This window comes from Dioscorea cayenensis, chromosome 10 (assembly GCF_009730915.1).
Source record: "Dioscorea cayenensis subsp. rotundata cultivar TDr96_F1 chromosome 10, TDr96_F1_v2_PseudoChromosome.rev07_lg8_w22 25.fasta, whole genome shotgun sequence".
In the NCBI taxonomy this organism is placed as follows: Eukaryota; Viridiplantae; Streptophyta; class Magnoliopsida; order Dioscoreales; family Dioscoreaceae; genus Dioscorea; species Dioscorea cayenensis.
In genome coordinates, this window is record NC_052480.1 from 22,713,428 (window position 1) to 22,729,137 (window position 15,710).

Below are 15,710 nucleotides of genomic sequence, written 5' to 3' on the forward strand. Positions count from 1 at the left end.
GGGGTGACGATTATTTGTCCATAAGTTGTCAATGTAGTTTCTTTCTTGCTGGTCCAACATGAGGTTTAAGGGCAGATTAAATGACATGGGGGATCCCAATGGATATATAGTCAAGCCAGTGTGCTGATTTTTGAGAAATTGGGTCTTGGTACCTGGGAAGGTCGAACTTTATGCCAGAGTTTATTCCATCCTGTAGGAATATAAACCGATTAAATATCATAGCTTTTATTATTAATTACAAAGGTAAGATTGCTTAGTTGTCACATTAGCTCATAATTTAAAGGAACTTACTGGTACCTGTAATCCCCGTTATGGCTAGGCGTATGAACCAACTAAGATCTGGTGTAAGAAACTTTGCTTCCACATTAGTGAAGATACATAGGAACTTACTAGTCTTGTAATCCCCATCTATGACTAAGCGTATGGACAAGTAAAGGGCTATACTTACAGTGCTTTATTTAAGGAAATACTCTCTAAGATGTATCAACTACTGATACAAAGCTTGTTAGATAAATCAAGGAAGTTTTTCAAGAACTTGTTCTAAGAAAATGCATCTAAATATCTTATCTGCTAGACTATTATCTTTACTTTTAATATGCTTAAAATTTACTCTATAATTACCATTTAAGATCCTATCTTTAAATGCCAACCACCTACGCTGACTAATTGGTTCACTATTTTTATTTTCAAAAAACTTAAGTATTGCTTCACAATCTGTTCTTACTAAGATTTCTTTTTAATTTTTCAAAAATAACCTAAAGCTGTCTAATTCATACCCTATTGCTAATACCTCTTGATCTATACTATGTGTTAGCCTTGTTTCTTTATAGTTACCAATACTATACCTACAAATTACTTCTTCTAATTTAGATGCGTATTTATTGGGTTTAGCCTTAAGGACTGCACCACATCCTAATTCACATCTATCTATTTCTACAATTAAGTAATCACTATCTAAAGGTAGTTTTAAATCTGGTAAATCTTGAACTATCTCTTTAATTCTATTAATTTGCTTATCATCTTCTACATTAAATTTCTTTACTCCCGTTGATGAACTTTTATTGTAAAGAGGTCTTACTAATTTTTCAAGATTCTTAATAAATGGTCTAGCATAATTAACTAATCCAAAAAATTACTATAGAACTTTAACATCTATGATTTGAGGTGTTTCTAAAATCTTCTTAGCTATATGTAGCTGTAACTTAATTTGATCATTATCTATTTCTACTCCTAAGAATTTTATGTTACTTCTAAAAAATTGTGCCTTTCTTCGACTAACCACTATTCCATTTTTTAGGAGTTAACTAAAAACAAGTTTTAAATGTCCCACATCTTCTACCTTACTTTTGTTATGCACGAGGATATCATCTATGTAAACACAAACAAATTCTCTATATTTACCAAAAACATAATCCATCTTTCTTTGAAATATACTAGGTGCATTTTTCAAACCAAAAGACATAACTAACCATTCAAAATATCTCCATTTTATGCTATTGGAGTCTATTTTTACTTGCCAAAATCCTAATTTACAATCAAATTTATTAAATATTCTACTATTTTGGATTCCATTAATAAGTTCTGATTTATCTGGAATATCGTACGCATCATCATCTACTGTATTATCAATAAGTCTACAGTAGTCTATATTATTATTATTATTATTATTATTTTTTTAATTTATGCTTAATAATTGGAGTAGTTAATTTTATTTTATTTTATTTTATTTTGTCTAGAAAAAGTATTCATAAAAATAAAAGAGAAGTATATATCCATTTACAGTGTTGAGTTGAGTGTTCCCACTGCTGGCTGGCTGCTCTTTCTTCCTTCCCAAGTCTTCTACTTTTCTCTCTAATGGCGGAGCCCCTCCCGCCGGATGCGCCGGCGAACGGACCTAGCTCCATCGCCCCCTCATCGGCCGTTGCTGACCAACTTCCCTCTGGCCCTAGCTCCAAGCGACAGCGCCGGCCCAGTGTCCGGCTTGGCGAGATTGGAGAACCACCAGCAGCCATCCCCCATGAACCCCTCCTCCGCCGCCCCAAACACTGGTCCCTCCCTTCCAAACCCTCCCTCAAGCCCCGCGTTGTCACCATCCCCTCCGATGACCATGAAGATGAGCACAATCCTCCTGAAACCCTAACCCTCGCCTTCAAGAAAGGCCTCCGTGATGGTAAACCCCGGCGTGGTCCTCCTGCCTCTCTTCGCCGCGCCAGATCGAACTGGATTTCGAGGCCTGACGACGTTGCTGAAGCTGGTGAATTGAAGTCCAGCGGCGGAGAGGACGCTGGGGATGATGGCTTCCGGGAGGACTCTGAGAACCGTGAGGTTGCTGCTGCTGATGGGGATGAACCGTCGGAGACTGACGGTGGGGATTGGAATGAGAACCGGAATGGTGGGGTGCGGTCGTGGCTTGATCGATTAGGGCTGGGGCGATACGCTCCGGTGTTTGAGATCCATGAGGTGGATGAGGAGGTGCTGCCATTGTTGACGCTTGAGGACTTGAAGGATATGGGCATCAATGCTGTTGGATCTAGGAGGAAGATGTATTCTGCCATCCAGAAGCTCCGGAAAGGTTTTACATAAGGTGAAGTTGAATATTTTAGGGTTTGGTGTTCTAATGCTTATAGAAATCACTTACAAGTTCCTGTTTTGATCCAAGTAGTATTGTTCAATATTTAGGTTTCATGCTTCCATTTGTTGTATATTTTGATGTAGCTTGTTTTGTCTTGCCCATCAAAATTTCATGGTTCTAAGTTATCCTTACTTGTTTATGGAACGTCTTGATATAGATGTGCTATGGGAGTTAAAGATCTGATAGAGAATTGGAGGTGAGAGTGGCCAAGTTGAGTTTATCATAACTTTGACAATCTTTAATTTCCCTTTTGTATGTACTCATTGGATGAATAATTAGGATAACTAATAAAAAATTTTGAAACTTGGATTATGATTTTGAGAAGTATATAATTCCTTGTTGTGGCTTTTTCATGGTGGAATTTGTCATATTTGCATTTGGATCTGTTTGTTCTTGTAGCGTGGAGTTCAATTCGCTTGTCAGGATTGTTGTTCCTGCTATGTGAAATTCACAGGGTGACTTATCTTGATATGCTTAGTTATGCTTGGGTATTCAGGCTATTTACTATATACTTGGCCCATGCTGAAAAGGCTGCATTAGCTAGAGAAGGTTTGTTGTACATGTACTGTACTAAGGAGTGCGACCTCTTCCTGGATCTGCTATTCATTAGGGCAAAACCAATTCTTCAATTTATTCAGCAATCAAACTGTTTGATTGAGATGAAATAACTACAGTAACCCATCCTTTTAGTCAATATATCATTCAGCTATACTCCAGGTGTGTTGCTTACTCAGCATGCAACGCTTTGTTTGCTATTGTGTCTGACCATTTTTCTAAGTTGTGTTTGAATCCTTTATGTTCTTAGTCCAATAGTTCAGAATAATAAGCTGAAATGGTGAATTGGTTAAGCTCGTCCTTATTTACATTTACTAGAAATGATTCACTTGTATTTTCCTTGTTGTTTTGAACAATGTCTTCTAGTTCTTGCTTGAAAGTTGAGCCAATCAGCCTTCTATATTGCCTGCCTTGTTGTCTTGAACAATTTGTCTTTTGGTTCATGATTGTCTCTTTTGCTTTTACTAATCACATGCATGTAAACAATGGAATTCCTAGGATAGCTTATCTACTTAACTCTCTGCTCTTACTGAACTCACCCGTTCATTATGTTTATTGTTGAACTTGATCCATATTTTGAAGTCAACATGTGGCCCGAAATTATTCTTGAAGACTGAAGAGTAGGTTCACTGTCTATGAACTATGCTAGGGAAGACCACCTCTTCTTGCATCTGCTATTTGCTTATGAAAATTCAACCTTCAGTTTTTGGGCAATTAAATCTATTGTTTTAGAGGAGCTATGTATAGAGAAAAGCACATTGCTTTATTTAATGTAACATTTAGCTCCCACTTGATTGATCTCAAGTCTGTTGCTTAGCATACTTGGCTTTGCTTTTTATTGTGTTTAACTATCTCTGGAACTTGTCTTCTCTATTGTATTATAGTTTTATATGCTAAAAGTAAGATGCCCAATGTGCTAAGCTCATTTTTTTTTAACATTTACTTACAAAAATTATATGTATTTATGTCATTGTTATTTTGAATCAATTCAATTGTCTTTTTGGCTTATGGCTGTCATCTAGCCTTTCATATAATCATGCATTATTGCAAATTAAACGCTAAATGAAAATTTATAGGCAACTTTCTAATTATAGAAACTTTTGATTTGTCGTATTTCATGAAGATTTTTAATATATTTAGACTTGCCTTAAAATTTTTAAGCTTTAAACTTTTGCAATGTGGAATGTAGTTCAACTTGGACGGATGTTGAAATCCCTTCTTAATTTAAATTTCTTGCTTGGCTACATCCTTTTAAAGAATTTATTATTTTTGGGGGATAAGGTTAATGTATGATATGCAAGTCATTTGGTTTCTACCTAGGAAAATCTTTTCTAAAATCTAAATTTGTATGTTCATTTTATTTAGTCCCTATTTGTTTGATACTTTGGGAACTGGATGTTTAATAACTAATTTGGGCCTTTTTCTGGATAACTAAGAGACCTAATGTTTTAAGCTCAATTTTATTTACATGACTGATTTATTTAAAAAGTTCGGCCTGTATTTTTGTTGTTGTCGCATTGATCAAAGTCTTTTCTGTCCTTCAGCAGGTGGTATCATCAGATAGGCTTTCAAATTGAGCATTAAAAAAAAAAAAAAATCTTATAAACAACTTCTAATTACAGAAATCTTCGATTGATAATATTTTAATATTTCATTGAGATTCGAAATGTATTTAGGTGCACTTTAAATTCTTAAGCATTGAAGTTTTGCAATGCGGAACAATATTTCTCTTTGTTGGATTTTAAAGTCCCAACCTAATATTAAATGCCCTTACTGCCTTTGCAATATTCTTTGCAAGAATTTAATATTTTTGAGGGTTAAGGTGAAGTGGCATGTGTGATATGCAGACCTGTATGTTCATTTTGCTTGGTACTTTGTTTGACACTTTGATTGATGGGATGTTCTTATAACTAATTTGGACCATTGGTGTCGTAACTTTATTGCCTAATTGTATGCAAGAAGGAAGTGTTTGCCATCAAGTTGTCAAAGCATCCATAGAAAAGGTGCCATAATCAAGCATTGGGTGCAAGCTGATGTGCGCTTTAATGGGCTTGGATGTTGGGCACATTTCTCTCTTAACATCAGACAAATCTATTAAATGCTATACATATTACAATAGTGTACAAGTTGAATAATCTAACCAGTAATGGTTTTAGATATATCCCTTAGGTTATCACCAGGATGAATTACTGAAATGTACGAAATCTGTAAGGACGCTAATTTGGTCTAATAAGTATTGTAATATCTCCAAGCTGCATTATGCCGATAGAACTTGTAACATATGTTTGTATGTGTACATAAATGTTTTTATGATATCTACTTTAATTGTTAGTTTCTGGCTGGAAGACACTTTTTTTTTTCTCTCTTTGGGTTGTGGTTGCTCTTATATATCTTGATCCATTACAAGTTCTTCATGATCTTCATTTTTCTGTTCACTTCTAGGCCACAGTCTTTAAAAATTATATCCTAAAATTTGACTTGTTGCATTATACCTGAGGTTTAAAAGAATATCCTGATATGTTTAATGTAAAATGGCTTTAGTTTGCAAAAAGCTCAACAAATTATTTTGTGGCTCATGATACTTCCCAGAGTGGATAAACACAAAGAAGTTGTGATATTCAACTTCTGATATTGCTGTACATCCAAAGAATGCCTAATTGCTCACACTTGTGAACAGTTCTACATTCACATTTTGCCTGATTCATAGGTCTCTGTTATCTTTTTCTAAGACATTGACCTTTAACATGAGCCAAATAATTACTGTTTAATGATTGATGAAAAGTTCTATTGATTATTAACTAGTCATAATATTCTTTTCTCATCAAAGAAATTCCAATAATATCGAGGCATAATGGACAGTTGTAGTGGTTGCAGGTTCGCTTTCCATTGTAATATGCCATGTATCAGATTCTTAGTTTACTGTAATTTGGAGCTCATCTTTAGAAAACAAACATATTTCAAAGTTGACTTGAAGAAAAGTTTCATCTTGCATATTTATTAGAAGGTTTAACAAATACAAGTAATAATCTCATTTGCTTTTCTCCCTGGGTCATGATTGGATTTCATATAATATTTGGTAACAGGTGACAGTTAATCCCTTTTTTCCTATCCATGATGAAACCTGTGAGGATTCATTTGTGCCATTATGAAACTTGGCATGGAAGTTGTTGGTGTAGTATTATTCTAAGCTATTTTCTTGCTTAATTTCATTCAAGCATCTAGACAATGGTATGTGGTTTATGTCCTTTAGTGGGTACTTCTACAATTATTAGGGTCTCAGTTGTGAATACATTATTGGTACCAATTCCTTATAAAGAATTTCATCTTTTTAATTTTTATGTTTCCTCTCCCATAGTTGTCATCCATGATGTTCAATGTATTTTTGCCTCTTTCTAACCTCATCTGGGACAAATTACCTGCATGTTTGCCAGCTCTATCTGTTCTACAGCTTACTTTTCAGCTATTATAACTCCCATGCATTCAGTAATGTGATCAGATCTCATGTGACTTTCTGTTGCTCACTTAATGTCTTATCTTTGGTTGAGTAGTTACTCCATGATACCCAAACTATTTGTAATTGTTATATTTTCTGTTATTGGTTGAAATGTTACCTTCTTGCTTGCCAAAAAGTTCATAACTTCATAATGCTAATTTTGGAGCTCAATCTTTTTTTGCAGAAAATAGTATCCTTTTCTTTTCTTAGTTAGTCATTATCTGAATTGTTGAAGGATCTTCTATAATTCTCTGGACTTCTGCTATTAGTTATCAACTAGAGACAACTGAGTCAAGAACCCCTTAATGTTTTTTTCTATAAAGGTTTGTCTCAGTGCTAAAATCAGATTGCAGTGTTTGATTTGCTGCACCAATGCTTGTAAATATTCATGCCCTTTTGCCTGCCTAGTGAGTAGTGACTGGTGATATAAGTGTCATACCTCTTTAGAAACACAATGTTTTCTAATTGTCATAAAATTGCCTGCATGCAGCTACTCTGATATTTTCTTGTTTCTTCCATTATCCGACAAAATTTTACCGTTTCACTCGTATCTCGTATCAATGCTGCATTGAAGAATATCATTGACGGCACTTTCGAACTTTGCTGTGTGCTTGACATGTTCTCTTGGTTAGACTTAAGTTTTTCTGCGTACAAATTGTCTTCAGTACTTAAAACTGTGAGAGCTGTTTGCCATCCTGAGATCATTATATTAATTATTATTTTGTTAGAATGCATCATATTAAGTAGTTAAATTAGCTTTTATATATATATATATATATATTTCATTTAATATGTTTGTTCCTTAAATATAATGTGACAAAAATTAGTACTGTTTCATTCAATAGCCTTTCAGTGCTGCAACTCATTTCTCCAAATTCACTGTTTGGCTGACAATGTTCTCTTTGGTTAGATGACTTTCAGTGTGTTCTCCGTACAAATTGGTGCATGATTTTTTGTTTCTTCAGTAATCACAAACTGTACAAACTATCTTGTGACATTATTTCATCAACACATCAATCTATTTGCAGATCATGGTATGAATCATCTCATGTGATTTATGACAGACATTTCCAGGTTTGCTTTTATATTTATATATATATATATATATATATGACCCGATAACTGTTTGTAAAAGGTATAATACTCAGTTTAGTCCCTCTATTATTTTTAAGTTTCTCTATTGCATTTTTCATGATTAAAAATTTATTATAATACTCAGCTTAGTTCTTATATTATTGCGAAATGGCTTTTTAGTTCTTCTATTATTTTTCTTCTTTTAAATACTTCATCTAATAAGGGATTAAAGGGCTATTTTGAAACAGTAAAAAGGTTAAATTGAGTATTATACCTAGAAAATTAATAAAATATAGGAATTTTTTAAAGGCAAAACTAATTGGGGAACTAAAGAGCTATTTCAAAATAATAGAAAAACTAAATTGATATCATACTTTAATTTTTTTAATCATGAAAAATACCTTGTCAATTTTGCTTTTCCAAACTGAGGGATTTTATAAAGACGAAAAATAATAGAAAACTGAAAAACCATTTCAAAATAATAGAGAAACTAAATTGAGTATTATACCTACACAAAACTATATATATTATTTTTCAGAATTCATCTTTCATTTGTTTTTTAAATTTTTTTTTAAACTGTGAGTTAATGATTGACAGATTGAAGCAGCAACAAAAACATATAGAAAAGAAACAGGTATTGATTTGAAATTAGTGATTTAAAGGATTGGTTGGGGATTGAAATACATTGATTGACAATGCTGTAAACTAATCCCTCAAAATTGCTGCTCTCAATGAATCAGATTAAACCAAAAAAAAAGTGCAGGGATGATCAGCAGTTAAAAAGAGAACCAAAAAAAAAAAAAGAAAAAGAAATTCTTCGGTCGGGTCGGTATTATATCGATCGCGCTGGCCGTCCATACTGCAATGTCATCACTTGATCGGCCACCGGAGACTCCGGCAGAAACACCGTCATCGTCTCGCCGGAAAACCAGACATTGTCCCTAACATACTGCAGTGTCCATGAATGCATAAGTTCTTGACCTCTGCATGTTATCTCCACCTGGTTTTAGATTCAAAAAAAAAAAAAACACTTGTGAGATGCATTGTGACATCGGACCTTTTTTTTATAAAAAAATAATTGATTATTATTATTTTATTTTTTTAAGTAACCACAAATCTTCACTTTGTCGCTAAACTTTCTTACTATTTAATTAATTCTTTCTAAAAGGAGAAGAAAAAAGTTAAAGGTAAATAAACAATAATTTTCAATGATAATTAATCAAGGAAAAGGAAAAAAAAAAGTAATGTTTTATATATTTGCTATGCATGAACCTGTTTTTAATATTTGAGTGGAGATTGATAAGGATGATTTATTAGATATAAAAGATTCCCACATAATACCACAAGTTGAACTAATTAAAAATTTAAAATTCATCAACATGTGTATATAAATTTATACCAAAGTTAAAAAAAAAAAAAAAACATTTAAATCACGCACTATATTATAAAATAAAATGGTTAAAAAAAAAGTTTATCCTATTCTAAAGTAAAAGTTGTTCCAAAAGATGCCATTTAATTTAGCTATTTTTCAGGGGGTGTTAGGTAAAACCCTCTAAATATAAATATCCTCTTTTATCTATAGTGATAGAGATAGAATGAAAGGTGGCGGATCCAAGAAGCACGCCAAGGAATCATATTAATAAATAATTATTATTTATTTATTTAATAATAATAATAATATTATTACTATTATTTATTTACAACCTTTTCTCTTTTCTTATCTCTCTTCCAATCCTCCATCTTTCACCAAACACATCATACAACAAAACAAAATCTCATGCACGTCTCTCTCTCTTTATAAAATAACTCCATAATATTCCTTCACAAACCCTATACTTTCATTCTATATATATATAATCTTATATAGTTCTCCATGCATTTTATATATCAATGGAATATATAAATATATGAATATATATATATATATAGTTGGGTGGTCCACTCTTTATCACTATTTCCTCTTCACCAACTTGTGAAACCCTAATGATTTTTAAGTGTAGATAAATAAAAGCATCTTCTATCTTCCACCCATGCATTCCCTTTCTTTTTCTTTCCTATCTCACTCTCCAAAGATGATGGCCTTTCAATTCATTACTCCACCAAAGTGCACCACTTAAGTCCTTGATGGGTCCTAGTTCTCTAACCACAAAAGCTAGCCTTAAACCTATGCACCATTTTTCTCTTTTAGTTCTCTATTAATAAGGGATGAGACAAGCTTGACGTGAGGATGATCAACTCCACTAAGGAATCATGCAACATGTCCACGTCCATCTCATGTTCATATATATATATATATATATATATATGTGCTAACATTTAGTGCACTACATGTCTTGCATTGATGTAAAATTTAAGATTAATCCTTCTCCTTAATTTTAACTTTAAGTATAACTCTAATTAACCACTTATTCTTCTATATATATATATATATATCTAACAAGATTAACAAAGTCTTATGCTAACTAAGTCAATGCTTCAACATAATTGGCATCTTTCTTGCTTCTTCTTCTGGTTAAGACTTGGGATTTATTAAAGAAAGAAACAACATGGTTGATTAGCTAATCATTGAGTGGATAGGAGATATTTAATATAAGAATTCTAAGGTCTAAACTTCATGTTTTTCCATTATAACTTAAAAGCTAATTAATTGTTTCCTTGATATATATATATATATATATAAACCTCTTTCTTTATCATCATATAGTTGACTAAAGGATTATTAATCAAACCTACATTACAGAGCATACGTACATCACACACAGTGCAAGAATTAAACAAAGAAAAAAGAAAATGCATTGTCAATTCAATCACACCATTCATAGAATGTTTTAGGTAAGAAAATGTGTGTGTGTATATATATATATATATATGTCTGTGAACTACTTGAATTAATCTTATTTAATTAATGCATATATAGAATAAACCAGAGAATAACAAGGATAGTGGCAACATGCAACTGATTCCTTGTTGCAAGAAGGTCAACTCTATGAATGAGTCCATGGTCTTATTCAACAAGATGAACACCATTTATATATTTTGTACTCACCCTAACTATTCACAAAATGCAAATTTTCTAATTTCAGCATGATTTATTCATCTACTGAACTCTTTCACCTGATTAAAGAAACTATATATATATCAGTTCAATATATGTTTGAACTTTAGTGAAAGACAATTAGGCAAAAGCTATTTTGATTATAATCAGTTCTATTACTTAAAAGTTCTCTCTTGACAATGAATATTTTTGTTGTTTGTATTAAACTCTACTGAATGGTTCTTTTAGTGCATTGTAAGTATATTTATGGATCATAACAATACCATAATGCTAAGTAACCCTTACTTGAAGCATAGACTTATTTAAATTCTAGATCGATGATATTAACGACGAATCAACAAACCATATCGAATTAACAATATTCTCTAACATGAAGAGAAAGGACAATAACAAAACAACATTGAGATGTGATGATCATGAAAAGGTTGTTGTCCAAACACATTATAAGAAATTAATTAAGCTTTACCATCTTTTCTAACAAAAATCAAGCAATGCAAAATGATAGAAATAACTCATAAGTAAAAAAACTCATCAGTTTGATCTACAAGGCAGTAATATATCCTGTAGTCCCCTTGTTTTCTAATCCATAATACTTCAAAAGTTAACATAAATTTTTAATATATAACCATGCTAAAGATTAGATGTAACATTGTGAGCTTAAATGTAGCACTTCACTCACAATGATCAAAAGAAGTCTTACACACATCTATAAAAGAAAACAAAAACCTAAATCAATGACAACAACAATATTAGAAAACAATTTTTTTTTCTTGATATATATAAATTAAACTTTATGTAGAAGTTCTCAAGCTTATGATAACTTCAGATGTAGGGTAGAGCATAGCTGTCAGCCAAAGGTAGGTGAAAATTATTTTAGGGGTTGGCACAAATACCCAACAAGAACAATGGCTGCAATGTCTTTAACAAGCAAACTTTGTAACCCTAGAAAAAAAAATATAAATATTTATATGCACACAAACCCTAGTTTGATTTCTTTAAGGCATTATATCTATATGTCTCTTCTCTTGAAGCCATGGCAACTTAATTACTTAGAAAGAGTTAATTATATAGGTAGGTCACTGGTGATGAACTCTTAACCCTAGGGTTTTTAGGGCATCCTAAAAACATTAAAAGCTATAAACCATCTACCTAATAATGAAACATATCACACTGAGCATTGATAGCCAACCCTCTAACCAACATCTAGCCCCTCCTTCCCTATATCAGTTCCAAAACAAGCTCAAGTAAACCCTAATCATTGTGAGTACTGACTACTGCACCTACAATTAGATACATACATCTCACCTAAAATATTTACCACACAACAAACTCTTCAACTTATATATAATAACATGCATGATATATAATTTGAAAGAATTTATAAATATTAATAAAGAGATAAAGAGAGATAAAGAGAGAGAGAGAGAGAGAGGTTAAGACATATATATATATATATATATATATAACCTGTGATTCATCCTCCAATCCAAGCTTATTAACCAAGTACTTCTTCAGCAACCTAACTGTCATCCTTCCATCCCTACAACAAATTAAAATGGATTGAATCTCAAACCCTTTAAAAAGTTCTTCAAAAAAGATGATGAAGAAGTAGCAAAAGCAGTAGTAATAGTAGTAATACTAGTACTTGATTCTCAAGTAGCTCTTTGGTATTTGAGGCAAAAAGGGTTCTCTCCCTCTGCATTTAACCACACATATACACACTATTAAAAACTAAGATCAAGAAATTAATCAAAATAAATAAATAAAACATTGAAGATCATCAAATTACTCACTGGTTTTGCTTGGTTTGAAGTATGAACCAAACACCGGCTTGAGGCCGTCTCGGCGGGTTAACAATCTTTAATCCAGTGCCGGCCGGCGAACTCACTTCACTCAAACAAACTTGTGATCTTGGATACATATATTGATGATGCCGATAATCATATCGGTTTGAACTACTAGCAAACATTGGATTTGGACTAATAGTAGTAGTAGTAGTCCATAATCCCCATGGTTGCCGGACTTGTTGTCCAATAGCCGGAAACAAAGGCATAAAGGAACTAGTGTTTGGTATTGACCTAGATCCACCACCTCCACCAGAAGGCTTATCGGAGAACAAAGGAAGCTCCATCAACCGGGGATTCTCATCACCGGACATCTTCTCTGTCTTGATGTTACGGCTACCTATTCCTAGTTGTAACCAGTCATCATCTCATCATCATCTTCTTCTTCTTCTTCTTCTTGTTCTTTAGAACTAGTCCCTGTTTGTTGCTCTTCTTCTTCTTCTTCTTCATCTTCTTGTTCTTCATTAGTTATACTTATCTTTGTCTCATCTTCAGCCATTAATGGAGCTTTCATTGTTTGTCTAGGTTGGTGCAACTCACTAAAACAGCTTCCATAGCTGTCGTAGTGCCGCCGGAGAAGGTTGCGCGCCGGGACCATCTCCTCATGCTCTCTCCACCCTACTCCTCCATCAACTCCTCTTCAAAATCCAACACATCATTCTTGAAGATGATGTTGATGTTGATGATAATGATAAAGATAAAGATAAACAACAACACATGAGTAGTTTTCTTTCACAAAGGTTGTAGATTCAAGTTGTTTCCCATCAATGATTTTTCTTTCTAACTTCTTCTTCTCCTTCTCCTTCTTCTTCTTCTTCTTCTTCTCTTTTGTGATCTTTAGAAAGACATAAAGATAAAATTAAGAAAAGAGAAAGAGAGAGGGATGAGGATGAAGGAAAAAGGGTTGATTAGATCTCCTTCTCTTTTCAGTTGTTCATCTTTGGAAGTTTGTGGAGATGTAATAGTTTAGAGAGAGAGAGAGAGAGAGAGAGAGAGTTTTTGTGCTTAAGAGTCTATGAGAGAGAAAGGATGGGATGGTGGCTAGTCAGTTATATTTATATTATAATTATAATAATTATTAATAATAATTAATAATTATTTTATTTTTTCTATCCGTCTATGTAAACCTGTGTTACCAGACAGTGATTTTCACTAGCTAGATTGTTTTTTTCTTTTGTAAGATTTTTTTTTTACTATTTTTGTATCTCACTTCTAGTAATTGTTTTTTATTTTTATTTTTTTTCAGTTTCGATTATGTTTGTTTCACATGTTTTTTTAATAAAATAGTGATTTATTTATTTTAAAAAATTTATATTTATATTGGTGTTTCTAGGGTTTTTTTATTATATTGGAGAAGAAGAAGGGATCATACGTAGAGAGAGGAAGGGGGAGGTGGTGGGAGGTCGCTTGCATGATATACTGTAATATTATTTTATTTAGATAATTATGGAACTTATTATTGTTATATATATATATATTTTTAATATTTTAAAAAAATGAGAAGAAAAAAAGAGTTGTATTGTGGGGGTACGTAGTAATCTACGTGGGAGGTGTTTATGGGAAGTGGGTCCCATGGGAATAGATGTCGCTTTATGATTAATTTCCGGAAAAGCCCTTGAACTTTAGTTTATTTACGGACGGAGGGTTTAGTCCATGATTTCCAGGTTCTTTCTCCGACATGAAAGAAACCAAACCAATGTTCGTACTAATAATGTTTGGGAATCGAGAAACGGAAATGGGAAACGTGTATATATATATATTTATTTTAATTAAAAAATGAACTTTTATAATAAATATTTAAATAATTTTTTAATCATAATTTAATATTACATATATATATATAGAGATGTTAAATTAGTTGAATTTTGATGTAACATGACAAGCAATAGGTTAAATTTGGTTTGTTACGAACTGTTATACTACATATCTCACCTTAAATATAAATTTATTAAATTAATTAATATTTATATATTAGTATTGACTATTTTTATTAGAATAATAATACTTTGATATCCCTGTAAAAATGGATAAAGGTGCATATCCTTTGTAATAATCATGTTTACTTGGATATCCACTAAAAAATTATATTTTAATTTTTTTTATAAATTTTATGATAAATAAAATATACTTGCTTAAGAAGACATGGTTTTTTTAAAATTAATTGATTTTAAGTTATTGAAAGATGTAAAAAAAATGTTTTAAATAGAAAATAAATATATAATAAAATATAATTTTTTTTATTTAATTATGTCAATAATCAACAACCTTTTAATTTATTAACAATAAATCCTTTGCATATAGTATTTATATTCTTACGATTAGACAGAGTCGAATCTCAACTCATAAAAGATGATAAAAGATGAGATACAGATGTGTTGAAAATAATAACTCTACACATATATCCGTCTTGACACCGAGATTGTCAATATTTATATATATATATATATTTCTTTGTGAGTAATGGGAAAGCGTGAGATTGCCTCGAGATAAGGACTAGGAAAAAGATGAGAGACGGGACGGTGAGGATGAGGTTGACGAAGGGGGATCATAAGTCATCGTTGGTTGGGTCCCACGTATCATATCAAATCCTTTTCTATGATTTGATGGTGCAATGTAGCGAGATAGTGAACCAATGAGATCATACTTAGCCAAAGCTCTCCCATCGGCACGTGCTCCGCACGCGCCTGCCACAACACGTACGATTTCATGTGGTACACGTTTACCCGCGGGCCATCATACCATCCTCCCTTATTTACATGCATATGTATATATATTAATATACCCTTCAATATCTTCATGCTATAATTCACATACTTAAAATTACTACGTAATAATAAAAAAAATTATCAAAATTTGACATATAAATATAGGCATAATATGATAAGTATTTGAATTAAAAATTGGAAGGGTGTAAAAGAAGATAAAAAAGGGTTGAGTTTGATGGTTGATCTAATTTGGGTGAGCTCATTAAGATTTTTTTGATTGGAAGAGTGGTTGGTGGGTTGTGATGTCAATAATGTTAAAGATGGTCAAAACATGGAAGTTACCAATTGGACT

The 15,710-nt window shown here is 32.3% G+C and overlaps 2 protein-coding genes across 3 annotated transcripts; one reads left to right on the forward strand and one right to left on the reverse strand.

Moving 5' to 3' along the window:
- The first annotated feature begins 1,791 nt into the window (after positions 1–1,791).
- LOC120270956 (translation initiation factor IF-2, chloroplastic-like) lies at positions 1,792–4,060 on the forward strand. 2 transcript variants are annotated; one of them, XM_039278043.1, is made up of 2 exons: positions 1,792–2,584; positions 3,770–4,060. In XM_039278043.1, the coding sequence occupies exon 1, from the start codon at positions 1,855–1,857 to the stop codon at positions 2,581–2,583; it is 729 nt and encodes a 242-aa protein (XP_039133977.1). In that variant the 5' UTR covers positions 1,792–1,854; the 3' UTR covers position 2,584; positions 3,770–4,060. The 2 variants fall into 2 exon arrangements, with proteins under 2 accessions (XP_039133977.1, XP_039133976.1); XM_039278042.1 differs by lacking the exon at positions 3,770–4,060 and adding an exon at positions 2,790–2,956.
- A 4,314-nt stretch (positions 4,061–8,374) lies between these two features.
- On the reverse strand, positions 8,375–13,649 carry LOC120269984 (protein LAX PANICLE 2-like). The gene is made up of 4 exons (XM_039276982.1): positions 12,603–13,649; positions 12,455–12,505; positions 12,277–12,349; positions 8,375–8,754 (listed from the first exon to the last, which is right to left on the reverse strand). The coding sequence occupies exons 1-4, from the start codon at positions 12,965–12,967 to the stop codon at positions 8,587–8,589; spliced, it is 657 nt and encodes a 218-aa protein (XP_039132916.1). The 5' UTR covers positions 12,968–13,649; the 3' UTR covers positions 8,375–8,586.
- Between the last annotated feature and the right edge of the window lie 2,061 nt (positions 13,650–15,710).

Bases quoted from the DNA above. Each gene is read 5' to 3' on its own strand.
- LOC120270956 (XM_039278043.1), top strand. From the start codon at position 1,855: ATGGCGGAGCCCCTCCCGCCGGATGCGCCGGCGAACGGACCTAGCTCC.
- LOC120269984 (XM_039276982.1), bottom strand. From the start codon at position 12,967: ATGTCCGGTGATGAGAATCCCCGGTTGATGGAGCTTCCTTTGTTCTCC. The intron at 12,506-12,602 runs GTGAGTAATTTG...GGTTAAATGCAG, and splicing joins CTTCAAACCAAGCAAAACCA to AGGGAGAGAACCCTTTTTGC. The intron at 12,350-12,454 runs GTACTAGTATTA...AATTTGTTGTAG, and splicing joins AAGAGCTACTTGAGAATCAA to GGATGGAAGGATGACAGTTA.